This window comes from Delphinapterus leucas, chromosome 7 (assembly GCF_059928025.1).
Source record: "Delphinapterus leucas isolate spDelLeu-1000000601 "Yukka" chromosome 7, BTC_Dleu_Yukka2, whole genome shotgun sequence".
NCBI classification, from domain to species: Eukaryota; Metazoa; Chordata; class Mammalia; order Artiodactyla; family Monodontidae; genus Delphinapterus; species Delphinapterus leucas.
Window position 1 is genome coordinate 16550398 of NC_143135.1, and position 22699 is coordinate 16573096.

Below are 22699 nucleotides of genomic sequence, written 5' to 3' on the forward strand. Positions count from 1 at the left end.
AAAGAAGATAAACAGATTGCCAACAAACACATGAAAGAATGCTCAACATCATTAATCATCAGAGAAATGCAAATCAAAACTACAATGAGATATCATCTCACACCAGTCAAAATGGCCATCACCAAAACATCTAGAAACAATAAATGCTGGAGAAGGTGTGGCGAAAAGGGAACACTCTTGCACTGTTGGTGGGAATGTAAATTGATACAGCCACTATGGAGAACAGTATGGAGGTTCCTTAAAAAACTACAAACAGAACTACCATACGACCCAGCAATCCCACTACTGGGCATATACCCTGAGAAAACCATAATTCAAAAAGAGTCATGTACCAAAATGTTCATTGCAGCTCTATTTACAATAGCCAGGACATGGAAGCAACCTAAGTGTCCATCAACAGATGAATGGATAAAGATGTGGCACATGTATACAATGGAATATTACTCAGCCATAAAAAGAAACAAAATTGAGTTTTTTGTAGTTATTTGCAGTGAGTCTGTCATACAGAGTGAAGTAAGTCACAAAGAGAAAAACAGATACCGTATGCTAACACATATATATGGAATCTAAGAAAAAAAAAAAAAAGGTCATAAAGAACCTAGGGGTAAGATGGGAATAAAGACACAGACCTACTAGAGCATGGAACTGAGGATATGGGGAGGGGGAAGAGTAAGCTGTGATAAAGTGACAGAGTGGCATGGACATATGTACACTACCAAACATAAAATAGATAGCTAGTGAGAAGTAGCCGCATAGCACAGGGAGATCAGCTAGGTGGTTTGTGACCACCTAGAGGGGTGGGATAGGGAGGGTGGGAGGGAGGGAGACGCAAGAGGGCAGAGATATGGGAACATATGTATATGTATAACTGAATCACTTTGTTATAAAGCAGAAACTAACACACCATTGTAAAGCAATTATACCCCAATAAAGATGTTAAAAAAAAAAAAAAGAATTTGTCCAAACATTACAATGAAAATTTTCAAAACTGAAAGTCTTAATGCTATTGATAAACCTCTGCCTAATTTTCTTGAGGTCCCCTGTCTAGGGTATCTTCTTTTTTTTAATTAATTCATTAATTGAATAATTTATTTTTTGGCTGTGTCGGGTCTTAGTTGTGGCGCGCGGGCTCCAGAGCGTGTGGACTCTGTAGTTGCAGCTCGCGGGCTTAGTTGCCCCATGGCATATGGGATCTTAGTTCCCTGACAAGGATAGAACTGGCATCCCCTGCATTGCAAGATGGATTTTTAACCACTGGACCACCAGGGAAGTCCCTGTTCAGGGTATCTTCTTATCCTTTTGGCTCTTTTATGGCCTCTGTGCCTTTGCACATGCTAATTCCTCTACTTGGAATGCATTTCTCTTCTTATGCTTTTGATGAAAGCCACATGACTTGGCTCAAATGACATTTCTTCTCTGAAACCATCCTTCTCTTGAGCTCCCATAGTATTTTATACATATTTCAGTATTAGCATTTATTACAGTGTTTAATTATTGTATGGCTATCTTTCCAAAAAAAAAAAAAAAATTGGGGGCTTCCCTGGTGGTGCAGTTGTTGAGAGTCCGCCTGCCGATGCAGGGGACACAGGTTCGTGCCCCAGTCTCGGACGATCCCACATGCCGCGGAGCAGCTGGGCCCGTGAGCCATGGTCGCTGAGCCTGCACGTCCAGAGCCTGTGCTCCGCAATGGGAGAGGCCACAACAGTGAGAGTCCCATGTACCGGAAAAAAAAAAAAATTTTTTTTTTTTGTATTCCTCTTTCTACCCTCAGTACTTAATGTGCTTTCAGGTACACGTTAGGTACATAAAACACTGATGATTGTTTGAGGAAAGTGTCTGATATTACATTGTTAGATTCTCTATCTCCTAAGGCATTATGGCTCACTAATGACTATCTGGAAAGGAGGTAAAGAGGCTAAGCCACCAGGAATCAGGAAAAAATAAGTCCTTGACAGGACTATGACCAGCTGTGTGACCTTAAGCAAATCACCTTCCCTGTCAGGGCTTCTGTTTCCTCATCTATAAACTGAGGGCACCCAACCTAATGACTTCTAAAAATTCCTTATAGTTTTCAAATCCTGCCTCTATAAAAGATTTAACACTATTATAAAAGTATCACTTTTAACCAGCCTAACCTATGACACTGAAGTAATGTGATATTCAAATGAATGAATTTATCATTCTTTCAATTTGCCCATATAAACTTGTACTCACTTTAGGCAAGGGACTATTTCCAAAGCTACAGTTAAAAGCTTCTTTTAAACAATCTGTCAAATTAAACCAAGGCTCCAATTAGCAGTGGCTACTTATTTCTGAGAGTTAAATTGTTCATTGTATCATAGACAAAGTTAGCCCTCTCTGTCCTTTCAGTGCTTAATTCTAAGAAAGTTCAACTTAAAAATAAGCTTTTTTTCTGATTTACAAGCTAAATATATATGTTACTATAAAAACAAACACATTATAGACAATATAAAGAAGAAAGTTAAATTACTTGAAATCTCACTTTCAGATATATCTGCTGTCATATACATATATGTTAGGATAACTTCTCTGTATTTATCAATATATACATATATAGCTATGTAGATAAATATTTTTATAAAAATCAGACAATATATCTACTGTATTGTATCCTTCCCCTCTCCATTCTTCCCTAAATTTTATCAGCCTTATTTCCCAGTAAATACAGATTTACATGATCATATTTAGTAGGTAATATTATATTAAAGTCATTTACCCAGGTTCCTACTAAAATTTATGCTCTCTTTTTAACAATATTGTGATGAATATCCTTACACTTAATTTTTTTGACAGCTGTCAAATTATTTCCTTCCCAGAACAAGAACTGTTAGGTTAAAGGGACTGCGCTTTTTTAAATTTATATTTTTTACTAGCTTTTCTCAGAATAGTTGAATCAACTGAAATTCCTAACAACAATCACTGAGTTTCTATACACTCTTAGGGACACAGAAAAGCGTGAATATATTTTAATCCCTTTGTTGGTCATATATATTTCTTCTTTTGTGTACTTTTTTTTTTTTTTTTTTTTTTGCGGTATGCGGGCCTCTCACTGTTGTGGCCTCTCCCGTTGCGGAGCACAGGCTCAGGACGCGCAGGCTCAGCGGCCATGGCTCACGGGCCCAGCCGCTCCGCGGCATGTGGGATCTTCCCGGACCGGGGCACGAACCCGTGTCCCCTGCATCGGCAGGCGGACTCTCAACCACTGCGCCACCAGGGAAGCCCTCTTTTGTGTACTTATAAGAAAATCTTTCTCTTTTTAAATCCATCTGACAGTTTATACATCATATTTTATGAATGGTGGTTTCTAGTTGGTGGGACTCCAGATGATTATTCTCTTCTGGTTTGTGTTTTCTGACTTCTTCTGCAGCGAGCGTACACTTAAATTTACAAAGTATTTTTTTTAAAGTGCTATGAACAGGTCACCTTGTTAAAATGAAACTTTAGAGTGCTATGCAACATGCTTTACTGTATTTAAAAACAAATAAACAAACTGACAAGTATAAGCTCAGATCTGAGAAACAATCCTGCAGCTTTTCCTTATATAGTCATAGAGAAAAAAATTCCTCTCACAGATACGGGTCCAGGCAAACACTCAAAAAGGCAACATCTATTGTATTTTCTTGTTCCTTTCTCACCTCAAATTTTTACCCTTATCGCAAATCTAGTTCACTGCCATTTTCAAATGATTGTCTAAGGAGCCCTTACCTTTGTGACCCCTGTCAGCCTAATACAGTGGCAAGCAAGATGAGTTTTACCGGGACAGAATGAGAGGGGCAGAAAAGTCTGTGGCCTTGACTTCGCATGCAACTCTCTCTTCAGGATTCAATTCTAACTATCATGGACTTGCACCTTCTTCCAGGTTTAGAGAAGTGTTAAGTTCACAAAGTACCAGTTCAGCCTCAGCTCTTAAGAGGAACTTAGGTTGCTGGCTGTAATAATTGCCAAAACTTTAATATGTAACATAAACAGACCTTTTACTAGAAAAATTTAATTGTATCAGATCAATAAAACACTATTGTTATGAACTGTCAACATTTGGAAATATTTTTATTAAAGATGACTTTTTCACTCTTAGAGCACTTGTATAGTATTTTAGTGAAAAGTTAAAAACCAGTCTCAATTTTATAGAATACCAAGTTACCAAACTAAAATTAAACTTTAAATAAACAAAAATGTTGAATCCTGACCATCACATGAATTTTTAATGTCCTTATATATTTTCTAAAGTTACCCTCAATTAGATTTTACTTTCTCATTTTCAGTTCTTGGAAGACATAGTTGTAAATACTTAAACTCACATAAAATAATCCAGGAATCTGAAGTATATTATATAGCTATAATCTAGATTTGAACACGTACAGTGTTGCAGCCAATTTTATTAGAATATTCATGTCAAATAATCACCATTTCCCCAACTGATTAGCAAACAAGTAACCATTTTCAACATGAATAACTAAGGAACAAGTTCTTATAAAAGTGTTATCAGTCTACATTTTATGATTTATGTTGCCAAGAAATATACAAATAACATAATGAATAAAGCAAACAGTTTACAACTTTACAAGGAAAGAAAATGAAACAGGACACCAGAGTCATGAATATTTCTCATTTGTGTACTTATGATATTCTTGTAAACATACACAGAAAAAATGCAGCTGTACAGTTAGAGTGGATTTATATGTAACTCAGAAGTAATTCTCATTCCAGCAGCAAATACTGAACACAGAACAATGGCCCGACAAAGATGTCTATGTCCTAAACTCCAGAACATGTGAATATGTTAGGTTACATGGCAAAAGGGAATTAGGTAGCTAGAGACTGGACCTTTGGGAAGTAAACAGATTTAGATGAGGTCATGAGGTTGGGGCCCTCCTGATGGGATTGGTGCTCCTGTAAGAGAAGATACCAGAGAGCTTGCTTTCTCTTTTTCTCTACCATGTGAGGACACAGCAAGATGCAGTTGTCTGCAAGCCAAAAAGAGAGCCCTCACTAGAACCCGACCATGCTGGCACTCTGATCTTGTATTTCCAGCCTCCAGAACTGTGAGAAAATAAACATCGGTTCTTTAAATCACCAGTTTACGGCATTTTGTTACGGCAGCCCAAGCTAAGACAGATTTGTCAATCAAATGCTGGAAAAGGAACACTAAAACCAGTGCCAGGAATTAAACCTTAGTAACTTTATCATTATTCAGATGATGGCAAACTCAACAGCCACTAAATTACTCTGCTATTTCATACTGGAAATCGCTGCTCTACAAGAGACAACTGAATAAAGTTCAACTTGATTAGTCATCAAAACACCGGTAGTATCAACTGTGGGGGAAAAGAAATCAGCTTGACTAATCTCTTTTATTGCAGTCCCAACAAGTGTGAAATAAATGTTAATGACAAAGGTTTAATTTTTTCTATGAAGATAAAAAAACTTAACTGAAGGTTCCTTTCTGTTCATATTTCTACTGATGATCACAACACTGTTTAGCTAAGGGCAATGGATGGAATAGAGGTCTTTTACTAGAATTGGATTATGAAAAATTTTTTGCACATTCCAAGCAATGCTGAGCATTTTCAAACACTCCTGATACAGTCCTTTAGGAGAACAATTTAGTAAATCTAAGAAAATTAAATATATGCATTTTTAGAAACAGGAAATTCCAATTCAAAGAATTCATCTTACAGATACACTCAATATAGGCATAGAAGCATGCAAAGATGAATGTATTAGCACGTTTACTCTCTGCAACAATGTTTGCGATAGCAAAAACAGAGAAACAATCTAAATGTCTGCCACTAGGGAACTGGTTAAATAAACTACAGAACACCCATACAACCCAATACTATGCAATCTTAAGGGAGAAGAGGGTAGCTTTCTTATTTCCGATATGGACAGATGTCTAAGTTTTATGAAGTGGATAGAAGATAACGGTGAGACAAAATGTTTCCAGTTGTGCGTTTAAAAATAAAGAACTATGGGGGCTTCCCTGGTGGCACAGTGGCTGAGAGTCCGCCTGCCGATGCAGGGGACACGGGTTCGTGCCCCGGTCCGGGAAGATCCCACATGCCGCGGAACGGCTGGGCCCGTGAGCCATGGTCGCTGAGCCTGCGCGTCCGGAGCTTGTGCTCCACAACGCGACAGGCCACAACAGAGAGAGGCTCGCGTACCGCAAAAAAAAAATAAAATAAAGAACTATGTATTTACAAATGCATAGAAACTTTTGGGAAGAATACACAAATAATTCTAGTTGTTTCCAGGAAGAAGGACTGTGGGTAGTTATGAAACTTTCACTTTTCATTTTATAGCATACTAAATAGTGTGAAAATTTTTTTCAACAATTATCATATATTTTATAGTTTAATTCAGTTTTAAAATTAAAAAAACCTTTTTAAAAGAAAAATTTTAATTTTTGATGAGTATTTGTTTTACAAATAAAACTACAGAAATATTTTTCTTTATGTTAGTAGCAATGCTTAGCACTGCAGAGAAGAGAACAGGGTTCAGAATCAGACCTGAGCTTGAGTTCACACTCTGCCACTTCCTACTTGCATGGCTTGGGCAAGGAGTTTAACTACATTCTGCCCAAATTTATTTGATAGAAGATCAATACCCATATCTTACTGAGTCTGTATGATGACCAAATGAGATAATGAACATGAAAACACTGGATAAAGTGTTCAGTGAATTACAGACATTAAATTGTTTTTATTACAATAAAAGTTACCTGTTGATATCCTAAATTAGAGTCACTTCCATGTATGACTGTATAAAACACAAACTCTTCTAAGGCAGGGACTATATCTCCCTCACAGCTGTATTTCAAGTACCTAACACAGAAAGCATCCAAGTATGTACTGAATGAGTGAGCTAAGCTTACCCAATGCAGTAATAGGCACACAAAAAGCACTCAGCAAATACTTGCTCTAATAAAAACGTTCCTGACTCCATTTGACCACTTTTGTCATGTGTTGATACTATTCTCTTGGGTTCTACTAAAGATTAATTACCCATCTCAACTCCCCACCAAGCAATTAGACTGAAGGTGGAAAGGCCTGACCTTTGGAGGCAGGACCTCTTGCCAGTCACCTGATTTCAACTGAAATAACTAAGTTCCTCAGAGGGAAAATGAAGACTGAAAACGTTAGTCAAAAATACATAAATGAGTTCTTTTCAAAAGTTAGACTCATGGGACTTCCCTGGTGGCACAGTGGTTAAGAATCCACCTGCCAGCTCTATCTACAATAGCCCGGAGATGGAAACAACCTAAGTGCCCATCATCGGATGAATGGATAAAGAAGATGTGGCACATATATACAATGGAATATTACTCAGCCTTAAAAGGAAACGAAATTGAGCTATTTGTAATGAGATGGATAGACCTAGAGTCTGTCATACAGAGTGAAGTAAGTCAGAAAGAAAAAGACAAATACTGTATGCTAACACATATATATGGAATTTAAGAAAAAAAAAGGCATGAAGAACCTAGGGGTAAGACAGGAATAAAGACGCAGACCTACTGGAGAACGGACTTGAGGATATGGGGAGGGGGAAGGGTGAGCTGTGACAGGGCGAGAGAGAGTCATGGACATATACACACTAACAAACGTAGTAAAGTAGATAGCTAGTGGGCAGCAGCTGCATGGCACAGGGATATTGGCTCGGTGCTTTGTGGCAGCCTGGAGGGGTGGGATAGGGAGGGTGGGAGGGAGGGAGACGCAAGAGGGAAGAGATATGGGAACATATGTATATGTATAACTGATTCACTTTGTTATGGGGCAGAAACTAACACATCATTGTAAAGCAATTATACCCCAATAAAGATGTTAAAAAAAAAAAAAAAAGAATCCGCCGGCCAATGCAGGGGACACAGGTTCGAGCCTTGGTCCGGGAAGAACCTACATGCCGCGGAGCAACTAAGCCCGTGCGCCACAACTACTGAGCCCGTGCTAGAGTCACAAGCCACAACTACTGAAGCCCGTGCTCCTAGAGCCCGTGCTCCACAACAAGAGAAGCCACCGCAGTGAGAAGCATACGCACCACAACGAAGAGTAGCCCCCGCACGCAGCAACGAAGACCCAACGCAGCCAAAAATAAAATAAATAAAATAAATTTATTTTAAAAAAAGTTAGACTCATTACTAACTGACTTTACTACTGACTAAAAAAATATGGGAAGCACAACAGTGTGAATTCCTAATAGTATGTCTTGAAAGCAAAATATAAAGTGACAACCTAAATTTGTACAGTATTCAATTAATTTAAATAAGGTCACAATCTCAAATATGAGTTCTTTGAACATACCATAAAAGGTACGCTGTAGAGGTAAAATATCCAAAATAGCCTTTAGGAAAGTAGATTATCTTAGGCACCATTTTACAACTCTGGTTAGAGATACCACGTTCTTAGAGAAGTCTTAGGCTGTGTAGACCTTTTATTGGTAACAGGGAGAATGAATGAATTAGCTTGCCCCCTTTAAAGTAAATGCACCTCCCTCCTGCAGACTATTAAAACAATGGTGGGGGCTTCCCTGGTGGCACAGTGGTTAAGAATCCACCTGCCAATGCAGGAGACACGGGTTCGAGCCCTGGTCCGGGAAGATCCCACATGCTGCGGAGCAACTAAGCCCGTGTGCCACAACTACTGAGCCTGCACTCTAGAGCCTGCAAGCCACAACTACTGAGCTCACGTGCCACAACTACAGAAGCACCCGCGCCCTAGAGCCCGTGCTCTGCAATAAGAGAAGCCACTGCAATGAGAAGCCTGTGCACCGCAATGAAGAGTAGGCCCTGCTCACCGCAACTAGAGAAAGCCCCTGTGCAGCAACGAAGACCCAACGCAGCCAAAAATAAATAAGTTAATTTTAAAAAACAAAGACAAAAACAAAAAAACAACGGTGGCCCTTCAGTATGCTGATATGAGATACAAGAGCTAATACAGGAGTAATTACTACTTGCACACACAGACATTCATATACTCTCTCACTTATTCAGTATTTACTGAGTGTACATCATGTGTCAGGCACTGTTTTAGGCACTAGGGTTACTTCACTGAACAAAACAAAGTTGTTGCCTTCATAAGCTTATGTTCTTGTAGAAAGACAGGCAATAAAGTATACCTTACAATACAGCGCCAGTAATAAATAATATGAAGAAAAATAGAGTGAGAAGACAGAGTGATGGAAAGAGATGCTGTTTTAGACAGCTTGGTCAGAAAATGGGTGACATGAGAACAGAGGCCTGAAAGAAGAGAAGGGCTGAGCCATGTTGATGTCTGCAAAAAAGTGCTTCAGGCAGATGAAGGAGCAAAAGCAAAGGTCTTGGTGAACCAAAAACAAGTGAACTTGGTGCTTTAAAAACCACCCAAAGGGCAGTATGGCTGAAACACAGCACACAAGAAGGAAAGTAGTATCAGCGCAGAGGGGTGGCCAGGAGCCAGGTCCCAGATCCTGCAGGGCCTTACAGGCCATGGTGAAAACTAGGTTTTATTATTTAAGTGTGATGGGAAACCACTGAAGGTTTTCTGATACTCTTTGCTTCCCTTCCCCCAAGACCCCTCAAGGAGTGGCATGACCAAAACTTATGTTTTTTAAAAGACTGCTTTGGCTAATCTGGGGAGCACAGACCCTATGGAGCAAACGTAAAAGCAAAGAGACCAGTTAGGGGGCTACTGCGTAGGTTCAGGACAGAGATGAAGATAGTCTGGACCAGGGTTGTAATAGTACAGGCGGAAAGACATGGCGGGATTCAGAATACATTTTGGAAGTTAAGTTGACAGGTTGCTGAGAGACTGGGTATGAGATGTGAGAGAAGGAAGAGTCAAGGAAGATACCAAGATTTGGGGCCTGAAAAACTTGGTAACAGGTGTGGTGGAGTGGGAAATCAAGAGTCAGTTTAGCACATGATGTATTCGTGGTATCTATTAGGCAGATAGGTGGAGAGGCTGAGTAGGCAGTTGCATATATGAATCTGGAGTTCAGGGAGAGACTGCAGATTTATATATTTTATGCCATGAAACTGCGTAAGATTGTCTGGTGTACAGAGGGAAGAAAAGGGGCACACCAATATTTAAGACTCACGGATCAAAAAGGAATTCAGCAGAAGAGAATGAGAGGCAGGGGATTTAGAAGGAAAACCAGGAGTATATGTTCAGGAAGTCATGTAAAAAAATAGTTCAATAGAGTATGAAGACAAATGCTGGGCTGCTAAGAGGTTAAGTAAGATGACTGAGAACTGAGCACTGAATTCAGCAATGTGGAAGGCCCAGGGTATCTTGACAAGAGTTGTGGGGATGCAGGACTGATTGCAATGGGTTTAAAATAGACCTATATGAAGAGAGGAAGGAGAGTCTGTAAGCACAGACAACTCTGCTGAGGTGTCTGGCTATAAAAGAGCCATAGGGTAGAGGAATTCCTTTCACTCTTGCCATCATGGAGCACAGCTGAGATGCAGGCACTGCTCACACCCAGCTCCCTACATTTCCGAGTGCAAAGCTGTTCTAATTTTTGACCCGACCTGCTGGCAAGCCCTCTTATTCCTGACTGTCAGAGCGCCTTCTGTTCACTTCCACCAGAGCTGCTTCTAAACTGCAACAACTGCTGAAGCCCACAGCTGATCCTAATCCCTCCTCAACAGTGCAGCTGCCAGCTCCCACCTACCTTGCCTCAGCCCTTTCCGATCCTTTTTCTGTTTTTCTTGTTTATCATTTTCCTGTCTCTTCTCCATACATTTGATGTCTGAGCAAGAGGTGACCTTTAGATATATAATGTCAGCAGCGACAGGATGACTTCCCTGGCAGGCACAACCTGATCACAACAGAGAGGCAAGAGTAATCTCTGAAATTATGGCTGTCCCCTGTGTACAGCATGGTTTCTGAAGGCCTCAGGGCTGACTCACTGATGGGTTACTCGGAGACTTAAAGATCTCCTGGAAGGTCTGAGGGTTCCTTTAGGCTAGTCCCTGATGACAACCACATTGGTGAGTATTGTAAGGCTTCATTCAGACAATGGTAAATTCCTAAAAGGTATCAATAGGAATCATTTCTCATACTTCCTTATATCATCCATTCAACAGATATTACTGTAGCCTATGTGATTAAGCAATGTGAGAGATGTTGGAGTTTCAGAGAAGATGGACACAGCTGCTCCCTTCATAGAGCATAAAGTAGTCTAGTAGGGCATTTACATAAGTAAACAGACACAACATGGTATGGCAAATGCTTTCATAAGGGAATGCAGGATGCTCTGAAGGCACATTGAAAGAACAGCTTATTCAAATCTGTGCATCATAGAAGCTTCCCTGAGAAAGTGATGTTTAAGTTATGAGGAGTATGAGTTAGCCAGATTAAGATGTTTGGGGGGAAGAACATGTACAAAGGCCCAGAAATAAGTGCGAATAGAGCATATTTGGGGACACTGACAAAAGTTAAGTATGACTAAGTAAATTACGTGTGTACATTCTGAGGTGAGAGTGGGGCACTCAAGAATGAGCAGAGACAGACTAGAGAGAAGGAAGGGCCAGATCTCAAGACATGTTAATGAATTTGGACCATATTCTGGGATATGTACCAATCTGTTAAAGGTAGTTTTTCCTGGGGAGTAAGAATGGGTAGAGGTAGGAGGACTTCATTTTATTACTTCAAATACTACCATAGCATTAGGTATTTATTTTTACAGTGCCACGCATCACTTTTGTAATTCAAATTTTTTAATTAAACAAAAAAACACAGAAGGTTTTAAAAGATTACTCTGCACTGTGGAAAAAATGGACTAGAAGTAGGACAAGACTAGAAGCAGGGAGTGCAGTTAAGAAGCTACGGCAATTAATTAGGTGGTTGGAATTATGAGTAATGGTAGTGGCTAGGGAAAGAAGCAAGATATAATTAGAAACTAAAACTGAAAGCTGTTGGTAAGGAAGAGGGAGAAATTAAAAAGGACAACCAGATTTCTGATGTGGACCAATAGGCAGACGATGCATAGTGGTATCTTTAAGTTTGGGAAAACAGGGCATGACATAGGTATAGGTGTAAAACTGAGTTTAGATTTGGTCATATTAAGGTTGAAGTACCTACAGGACATTCACATGGAGTTAAAAGTTAACACGGAAGTCTTGAATTTATAACTCTGGAGAAAAAAAACTGAGTTGTAGAAAGAAATGTAGATATTCCCAGCATACATATGGTAACTTAAGTTTTGGGAAAGGATGACATTTCCCAGGTATACAAAGGGAGTAAAAATAGAAGCCTGCAACAAAGGCTGGAGGAAGAGCAAGACCTAAAACTGAATTTCTCATAATGATCTGTGACCCATCTGCATCACACTGTCCTGAGGAGTTTGATAAAAATGTGGAAACCTTGGCTCCACCATCAACCTACTGAATCACTCTCAGTGACCTGGGAATATGAATTTTAAGCAGGCATCCCAGGTTATTTTTGTGCAAAGTTTGAGAACCACTGATCTAGAAGATAAGCGGAGGTGGAAGAGCCAAAACAAAAAACAAAAAGACCCAGAAGGTTAAGAAGGAGCTGTGCTCTGCTCACCCCTAAAGAAAAATGAGAATTCTGTGTCACGGTAGCCAGTGGAAAAGAACATACCCTTCAAAGCACTGTGGGTTGGTGAAAAGGAAGACATCAATAGATATCTGTTCAATAAATAATTGGGAAAAGTATTTAAAGTTATAATTTATCTCTGTATATTTCCAAACTCCTATTACTACTCTACCATATAAACAAACTTAATACCTGGGTAATTTATAAGAAGAAAAATAATAGTGGGAAATATCTTAAAAAATGGATTGAATGAGAATCACTTTTGATGTCAACGTCTAGTATAAACTGCAGGTGCCTAGCTACTGAATAACCAATATGACCTCCAGGTCCAAGTAAATCCCTTAAGTGTATAAACATAGAAACATGCTCTATGTCAAAAGATGGGTTCAGTTTTGAAAAGCACCAAAATGAAGCTGTCAGCTTCACAGTACAATATGGATGCTCTCTCCCAGATTAACCAAATCACTTAACATGAGACCAAAATTAAACCACTCCTTCACTTATAAGCTGTTAAAAATCAACAAATAAAGATTTAGCCAGTTTGTCCAACTAAGTATGATAGCTGTTCCCTAGGTCATAGTTGCTGAAATGGTTGCTTAGCAAACAGTTTTTGCCAAGTTTGCTAAGCTTCAGAACATTAGTTTTGTCAGAAATCTCATTTGTTCTGAGCAGTTAAACGGATCTGTACTCCGAAGACATCTGCTTGACAGGAGGCAAAATGATTAAGTGACCCCCAAATTAATTCACACCTATTTGGGACCCTCCCCCATCCACCCACCCCCAATTTAAAGTTATCACAAAACATTCTGCAAAGGTAAAGCAAACTGGAAAAGAGAAGACATCTACTTCATTTGGTTTTGTTTTTCTTTCTGTTCCTTCCTTTGTAGGTGTTATGCACATAAAAAAAAGCACTTCAACCTTAGTATAAAGTGCTGGCTTACACATTACTGCAGATAAATACATTTTTACTTATTGTTACCACTAAATGCCATTCATTAGTTGTGTCTTTGGGTGACCTTCTCTCCTATGAGTCGCACCATATATTCTTTAAGAATTTTTTCCAAATCTAAAATGCCATGGTTCTAAGGTTGGAGGAGAGGGAAAGAGCAGCAAAGAAAATAAATAATATAATGTTATGAGAGAGTTGATAATCTAAATTTTCAAGTTTTAGACCTAACTAACATTTCAAGAGTTCATCTGTTAGCTGGTAAGCTGTAACATGAAGCGTACATTTTTCCAAAGAAATGATGTGACAGATAGGCTCTTAGGCTAATTCACAGAAGTTTATTTAACCTTCAGTGCAAGAGAACTGCTAGGCACTTGTGATTAAAATAGAAAACAGGTGTTGCCACAAGCGTAATTAAGCAAAAACAATGTCAAAATGAAACAAACAAAAATTTATCTTGAAGTCAAACAAAAGATCTAGTTACTGTAGATCCTCCTAGCAACTAGATTATAAAAGCTCATACCTCAAGTCCATGGACTCCAAGTTAAGGACTCTTGCTTAAATAAGGTGAGAGGATCTTACTAGTTTTCAACAGGGACATTAGGGGTTCAGAAGTATGCCAAAGCCCAAAGCTGGGAGAACGGCACAGAGCTGGAGAGGAGAAAGAGAGGAGGGGCTTTTCTTGGACGTCCTCTGACTGCAGTGGGAAATGAACTTAGTGACTGGAGCATTCTCTTCACATCCCAGCTCCAGTATTCCCTGTACAACACTCCTGGGAGTTCAGTGGCAGCTCAGTAAAACACAGAGCCTAAAAACATGGATGGCATGCTTCCTAGATGGAGCGGGGACTGTGGAAAGGAACAAGTCCCTGAGTCGCCATGCCAAGTACTGGACATCTACTACTGCCAGAAGCAGCTCAGCTTGGACTGCGAGGAGGCTGCCTGGAGCAATGTCTGCTTCCCTGCTCTGACTGAAAGGGCCATTTCAACCCCCCAAAGATCTACGGCTTCCAATATATATGCATGTTCACAAGTCTGCAGTCTGTAACTTGTGGGTGCCTATCTTTATCATCTGCTAAGGCTTGAAATAGAAAAGCCAAACGAATGTTCTCTTCTTCTGGGAAGGATTGCTTACTGTACTTAAAACTTTAACTATTATGATGGAAAATGTCCCTATCTAAGTCTGTATTTTGGGCAATTCAGATTCTTAATTCATAAGTACTTACCCACATTCACTCTGGAAAACAATGATCTATTACACTTAATTTGGATAGGTTTAAATATCAAGTGAAGGACGTCCCTGGTGGCGTAGTGGTTAAGAATCCGCCTGCCAATGCAGGGAACATGGGTTCGAGCCCTGGTCCAGGAAGATCCCACATACCATAGAGCAACTAGCCTGTGTGCCGTAACTACTGGGCCTACGCTCTAGAGCCCATGAGCCACAACCACTGACCCCACGCGCCACAACTACCGAAGCCCAAGTGCCTGGAGTCCGTGCTCCGTAACGAGAAGCCACCACAATGAGAAGCCCATGCACCCCAACAAAGAGCAGCCCCCGCTCACCACACTAAAGAAAGCCCCCACGCAGCAACGAAGATCCAGCGCAGCCAAAAATAAATAAATTAATTAATTAAGATAAAAGTTAAAAAAACTAAATTAAAATAGAGTTTCAAAAGGTATTTTCTAAGACCTGCTATTTCAGTTTGCCCTTAACCCTTTCCCTAATATTAGGCAACTTTAAAAATGAAATCGGGGGATTTCCCTAGTGGCGCAGTGGTTAAGAATCTGCCTGCCATTGTAGGGGACACGGGTTTGAGCCCTGGTCTGGGAAGATCCCACATGCCGCGGAGCAACCAAGCCCGTGCGCCACAACTACTGAAGCCCGCGTGTGTAGAGCCCATGCTCTGCAACAAGAGAAGCCACTGCAATGAGAAGCCCGCACACCCCAACGAAGAGTAGCCCCTGCTCAACACAACTAGAGAAAGCCCGCGCGCAGCAACGAAGACCCAATTAGCCAAAAATAAATAAATAAACGTATAAAATAAAAAAAAATTTTAAAGATGAAATCAGGGTCCCTGGTGGCCTAGTGATTACGATTCCGGGCTCTCACTGCCGTGGCCTAGGTTCAATCCCTGGTCAGGGAACTGAGATCCTGCAAGCAGTGCGGCACAGCCAAAAAAATGAAATACTTCTGTTCTCAATCAGATGTTAAAACTAAAAACAAGGAGCAAGGGATTTGGTACGCCTGGTAAGACACAGTACATATACTAAATTTTACTTTATTTTTTTTGATGTGGACCATTTTTTAAGTCTTTATTGAATTTGTTACAATATTGCTTCTGTTTTATGTTTTGGTTTTTTGGCGGTGAGGCATGTGGAATCTTAGCTCCCTGACCAGGGATCAAACCCGCTCCCCATGCATTGGACAGCAAAGGTCTAACCACTGGACCCCCAGGGAAGTTCCTATACTAAATTTGAATTAGTTATGTTGCTGAAAGTATGAATAGATCTGCAGTACACCCAAATCCACATACTAAAGAGACCTTTCAATTCTTTAATAAGTATATCCAAATGTGATAATTAAGCACAATGTAAATTGAGGTTTGGATTCTGCCTGCAGTCAAATTACTGCCAGGAAGGGCTGCATGGGTAATGTATGCAGAGCTATCAGAGTGGAACTCAGAAGCTGACTGTGAGGTCCAACTCTCTTACTTTATTTACATGTGCTTTTCCCCTCAGATTAAATCCAACTTCCCTCCCCTGGCCTCTTGTTACACTGTAGTCACCAACTTTATTTCTTCTGGTATAAAATTTTGTAGTTGCCTGGACTTTACACTGTAAATGTTATGTAGCAAAGTACTGGAAAATTCACCAAAGAGGATCACTAAAAAGGCATGTAGTGAAGAAATCCTGCTTTCCTAACTCTAAGCCTAACTACCTACTGTAGGAGTGACTTGGAAGAGATCCAGAAGATTCTGTAGATTTCTCCCTTTCTCAAGCAAGTTTTTAGTAACCCCTACCTTTCCCCCACCAAAACATATGTACCCAATGTGCAAAAAGAAGGAATGTGTTAAAAAACAAAAACCAAATCAGATTCTACCTTCCCTTTGCAATGTTCAGCATATAAATACATTTCTACCAGCTTTCTACCACTTTTCAGGTGGGCTACTTTCTCAGCTGAGTAGCTGGACATCAAAATGAGAAGTCAATGTCAGGGAATATAAATAGCTGTGACCCAAAACAGTACTGCAAAAGAGCCAATAGGAGAAGGGCTCCCCAAAATGCAGCAGGACTTAACGCCACATCTCCCTTCATAAGGGCCTCAGGGAAAACCATCATCTGGAGCTAGAAGAAGGACAGAAGCAACCAGGATTCACACAAGATTTCCAATCTTTTGTTAGAGGTGAATTTGTAAGTGTTGTCTAGGGTTTCTGAAACACACATGCATATTTTAAATCTCAGCTGGTATGGCCATGAAAAGGAAATTTTTTTCTAATGTAACTTAGGTATAGAGAAATGCCACCCCACAGAGTCAGTCTTTTCTCAGATATACACTGAAAACCACTCACCAAAACCAACGCTGACTTTTAAATTGCTTTACTCATTCATTATATTTAAGACAAAATTTGCCATCACATGGTGAATCTAAATGTGAACCTCACTTTACACAAAGGTAAGCCTAGCATTGTGTTCCTATCACCATTCATTACATACAACCCAGTACTTTCACAGAACAATGGTTAATACATTTCAGATCGGTGGGCTAAATTAAATTGCATGGGGCACACAGATCACTTTCTAAATGTTTGCTGGACTTTATAGGATTGTTCTCAGGTGTTGGAAGTCATTAAGTTTATCAAGTTCCTGTAGCAGAATACACACTCACGCATTCTTTAGGCATCAGCAGCATTCACAAAATACAGGCCATCAGAAAGTTATGGAAGAAAAGCAGCCTCTCCTCTGAGGAATTACTTCAACCTGACAAGAATCCGGGAAATCGCATATCCTCCCTGAGGGGCTGGGTCACAGGAACTAGGTAAAGAAACAATGCAAAGAACACTGGGATACTAGGGCGGTTGACTGCTGAAAAGATGCAGGCAACGCCACCAGAGGCATCCTCAAGCATTCCTTCGCAAAGAGAGTGTGCGTGTTGTGTCTAATGAGCCCCTGCTGACCTGGGTAACGGTACCAGCTGAAACCACCACAGCTTGACACGAACGCCAGCATGTGGGACAGGAGACTGGGGGAAGTAGCATTAGGTGACACACTGCCTAGGGGTGCCGAAGCTGTCACCTCCCTAGGACTCGCGCACACCCGGGCGCTGCCACCTGCTTTCTACTTCCTCGGGGAGGGCTGGTGACGCGTGGGCCAGAGAGGCACCAGGGGAGGGATAATGAATCCGGGTTTTAAAGCTAGGGAGCCAGATCATGTCCCCAGGACCCGAACTCCCGGGGAGAGTCGCCCGGTCCCAGGGATGCAAGCCTGAGAACTTGCAGGCAGCCGAGCCCAGGTCCAGGACACAAGTGGGAAGGGGACCGGTCCGAGGGCGGTGTCGCCCAGACCGCGACACCGGGACCGTGGGACTGCAGGCTGGGGGCGGGGCCGCGCGGAGCCAAACAGCCAGGGGCCGGGCCGGGCCGGGGAATCCCCCCCCCCGGGCGAGGGCGGGCGCGGGCGGAGAGGGACACCCTGGCCGCTACCTGCTGCTGGATCTTCCCGTCCTCCGTGACGACCCAGTGCGTGGTGGCGAAGGCCCCTCGAGCTGCCACACTCAGCAAGGCGGAAAGGCTGAGGAACCAGCCTGGACTGGAGCACGGCGGCAGCTCGCACCGTCCGCGTACCCCTACTGCCGCCGCCATCTTGCCCCCCCTAGCCCGGGCGCTCACACCGGAAGCGGAAATGGACCCCCGCCGTTCGCCATCTTGGGGAGGTCGACGCTGGAGGAGGAGGAGGAGCCGAGGGGGCGCTGCCCGCTGACTACCGGCTTCCTCGGCCTCGGGCTCTGTTTAGGCGGCGGGGAAGCGCGGCCTCTGACGCTGGCCCAATTTGGCTTCAGGTCGGAGACCGCTTTCTTATTATTGTTTTCCTGTGCGCGATACGATCTCGGAGCGTGGGAACCAGAGGGAGAGAAAAGTAGTGTTCCAGTTGGAGCCTAAGCCAAAATGAGAGGGCTCAGAGTATATACATATAACTCTTCGGTTTAAAAAAAATTTTTTATTTCTGATTGTGTCAAATGGTTGGAAAATAAAAGGTGTGCTTTCGAAACATCTAAGGGAAGGGATAGGTTCTCTTTTATTCTTAAAACCTCACAATAGGGGGAGCTTCAGAATTGGAAGTGTTGTTAGTCTAGGGCAGCGCCGTCCAGTAGAAACGTAACGCGAGCCGTGAACCACAATTTAAAAAAAAAAATGAAATAACATCTTATTTAACCCATTATATACAGTATTAGTTCAGTGTGAAATCTATTAGATTATTATTAACATATCTAATTATTATTAGAAATTACTGAGATATTTATTTTTGTACCAAGTTTTCGAAATCCGTATTCATTTTACGCTTATAGCTCATCTAAATTCGGACTAGCCAGATTTCAGGGGCTAAATAGCCACGTGTGGCTAGTGGCTACCTTACTGAACATCATAGGTCTAAATCTGGAGACCAGAAGCATTGGCATCACCTGGGAGCTTATTAAAAAAGCACATTCTTGGGCTTCCCTGGTGGCGCAGTTGTTGAGAATCCGCCTGCCGCCGCTGCAGGGGACACGGGTTCGCGCCCCGGTCCGGGAGGATCCTACATGCCGCGGAGCGGCTGGGCCCGTGAGCCACGGCCGCTGGGCCTGCGTGTCCGGAGCCTGTGCTCCGCAGCGGGAGAGGCCACAACAGTGAGAGGCCCGCGTACCGCAAAAAAAAAAAAGCACATTCTTGGCTCTTCTGTCTCTTCCCATCAGATTCTACCTTTTAACAAGAGCCCCGGGTGACTGGTATGTACATTAAAGTTTGAGAAGCACTTCCTTCTAGTGCATCAACACGCAGGCCAAGCGGACTAGCCTGGCTTCTAGGTTCTAGCTAGCTATGTCGTTTTAGGTGTGTCAGGGCTGCCTTCTAGCTATATGTGTCACTTTATGTTTAGATTCATTATGCTTTGGGGTTTTTTCTTTGGGAAAAGGAAGATGAGAATTATGCCTGACACTTCCCTACTCAGGTGTATTGCAAGAAAACAAATAATTGCCAAGTGTTTAGACATCACTTCATGCTATGGAAGCCGTTACCACAGTACTGGCTTTTTATGTCTTCTTAGAGCAGCTTTTCTTAGGAGTACTGAAGTGATGAGCATTACTTTCATTAAAAATGTATGGCTTACCTGCTTTTTTTGCCTGATACTCTGCTAGACCCTGGGCATGAAAATCTGACCACTGAGCAGTGTGCAGTCTGGTGGGATACTGGCAAGGTAACAATTTACACATAGGATATTGGGGATGTGTAAGGGCTCATGTGTAGAAGAGACAGACCAACCAAGTGAAAGTCTTAGAGCAAAGGTGCTGTTTTAGGCAGAATAAGCGCTAAGCATGAAAAGGTGAAATTGGTGGCAAATTGTAAAGGTTTCCTGTATATTCTCAGCATCTTATTTTTAGGCATAGAAGTAAACCCTACTTGCGCATAAAGCTACTAAATAATGACAGTCACCATCATCTAACATTGGTTGAGTGTTTAATACATACCGGGCCCTGGACACACATAGTTCTAATTAATCTTCACTAACTTACCAGGCGTAGGCTAGTTAAGTAGTTTGGCCAAGATCATACAGCTAATAAGCAGCAGAACTCAGATTTGCATTCAGGTCTACCTAACTTTAGAGCCTGAGCATGGATGAAGGATGGTGAGGAGTTTGAAAGAAGCTCCAGCATCACCTCTTTTGGCCATCAGCAATTTCTTTGACATGCACAAGTTAACTTGCAAAGGGGCGGAATAGTAACTTCTATGGCTTTAACGTACCACCCACCTTCGTTTTCCTTAAATGATAACCCTCGTCCTTTGGGATCCTGTATTAGTTTTCTGTTGCTATGTAACAAGTTACCACAAAATTTAGCAGCTTAACATAGTTATTAGCTCAGTTTCCATGGGTCAAGAGTCTGGCATGGCGTGTGTGGGTTCTCTGCTCAGTGTCTCACATGGCTTATACCAAGGTTGCAATCTCACCTGAGGCTCAGGAGCTTTTCCCAAATGCTTTCAAGTTTTTACAGAGTTCAGTTCTTTGCCGTTATAGGACCGAGGTCCCAGTTTTCTTGCTGGCTACTGACTGTCCTCATTCTCAACTCCTAGGTCACCCGCCATGCCTTGCCATGTGGCTTTCTCAGCATGGCAGTTGTTTCTTCAAGGCAAGCAGGGAAATGTCTCCATCACTTATATCTCTGACTTCTTCCACCTCTGACCTCTAGGCCCAGATTTAAAGCATGCACGTGATTAGATAAGGTCTACCTGGATAACCTCTCTCTTGAGGAGCCCCATATGAACTGATTAGTAACCTTAGTGACATCTGCAAAAACTCCCTTTGCCATATAACATAAAACAGGAATGATATCATATTCACGCATTTTCCCCACTTTCAAGGGAGAAGATTTTATGAGGGCAAGGATCATTGGGGGGTCATCTTAGAATCCTGCCTGCCACAGATCCTGACTGCCTAGTTCCACACTTCTAGTCTTACTGAACTATGTTTTAAGCATCACACAGTAACACTTAGAAGTGCTCTTGCTCATCTTGTTCCTTGCCTAAAATCCCTCTCTTGCTCTTTTGAAATATATTATTTAAGGTATAGCTTAAATCCCAGATTGTAAAAAAAAATCTGTCAACTTCTATTTGCCTCCTCTGAATTCTGTAACACTAATACGACAATTAATACCATGTTGCTTTGTGATATTACTTTGTACATTTTGAACAGCTAAACTCTTGAGTAGCTCTTTGTTTAACTAGTTAGACTGTTAGCATCTGAGGGCAGGAAGCATTTCCTATACTAATGTATTTTTATCTTCCATAAAGCTTCCATACTTAAGTGGTTAGTTTGTTTAGTATTTTATACCCCCAAAAGGTAGCTTTTCCATTTTATGTGAATAAAACAATGAAAACTTCTAATCCGAATAAAATTGTTGCTACCAATTTTCTACATCCACATAGATCACCTGTTACCCTTCTTTTATTCTATTGTTCTAAGACCTGATATTTTTTCCATTTTAAGTACATATTTTCTCTTCATGCTTACATAAAACCTGTAGAAATATAAGATGGTAGTTACCAAAATTGCTGATAATCTCTAAACTGTGATTCAATTCTTAGTTGAACAAATGATAGGAAAACCCATAACTGCATGTAATTTGGTCTTTCAGCATAAAGTATTTTAGCACATAGGTCCTTTAATTTATCACTATCATTACAAATTATAGATTTTTTTTGAAGTTGGGAATTGGACAATGATAAAATGATCTTTCTGGATTATTAATTTCCTCTCTTGGGCCACTTTATCTGAATGTTGTGAAGGATCTCTATACTGTTTATTTATTAGAGAAAATACTTAAGATATAAATATTCCTGAGAGAGTTAACACCCTGGTTTAAATTCTGTTAAATGATTATCTTTTGCTTCATAGTAAACCAACGTAAATCTTTGTGGCTTAAATTTTAAGCTTTAAACCATGATTTATTATATATTTTTTGGCTGGACTCAGCTGGTGGTTCTGCCCCTCCTGCTGTTAGCTGGGGTCACTCATAAGGCTTCATACAGCTGGGACCCTGGCTGGGTTTGGAATGTTCCCAAATGGCTTCACTCATGCCTAGTGATTACCTGGAGTGGCTGAAATGGCTAGGGGTGGCTGGGCCTCTCTCTCTCAGTCCCAGTAGTTAGTTACAGAGGTTTCTTACCTGGTGGCTCAGGGCTCCAAAAGAGTGAAAATAGAAGCTGTCAGGCTCCTTGAGGGCCAGGCCCAGAAAAGTGTCACTTCTGCATTCTGTTGACCAAAGAAAGTAACAAGCCTGGCCCAGATTTAAGGGGAAATGGAAACACTCATCTTGATAAGTGAAGCAGCGTGTTTGATTGGGAATAGAAGGAATTATTGGCAGCCTGCTACATATAGTTAATTCCTTCAGTGATTTTGAACTGGTGGAGGTTGAAAGGGTGGATAGGGAGGGAGGCTGGTTATGGCAGGAG

At 41.3% G+C, this 22699-nt stretch overlaps 1 protein-coding gene across 4 annotated transcripts in view; it reads right to left on the bottom strand.

The window, feature by feature from the left end:
• Nucleotides 1-18386, bottom strand: part of TTC17 (tetratricopeptide repeat domain 17) — a 166369-nt gene extending 147983 nt beyond the window's left edge. For all 4 annotated transcript variants that reach the window (XM_089914911.1, XM_022592214.2, XM_022592215.3 and 1 more), the window contains exon 1: nt 18203-18386. In XM_089914911.1, the coding sequence (XP_089771037.1) occupies nt 18203-18361 (159 nt within the window). In that variant the 5' untranslated portion in view covers nt 18362-18386. The remainder of the gene's footprint in view (nt 1-18202) is intronic.
• Between the last annotated feature and the right edge of the window lie 4313 nt (nt 18387-22699).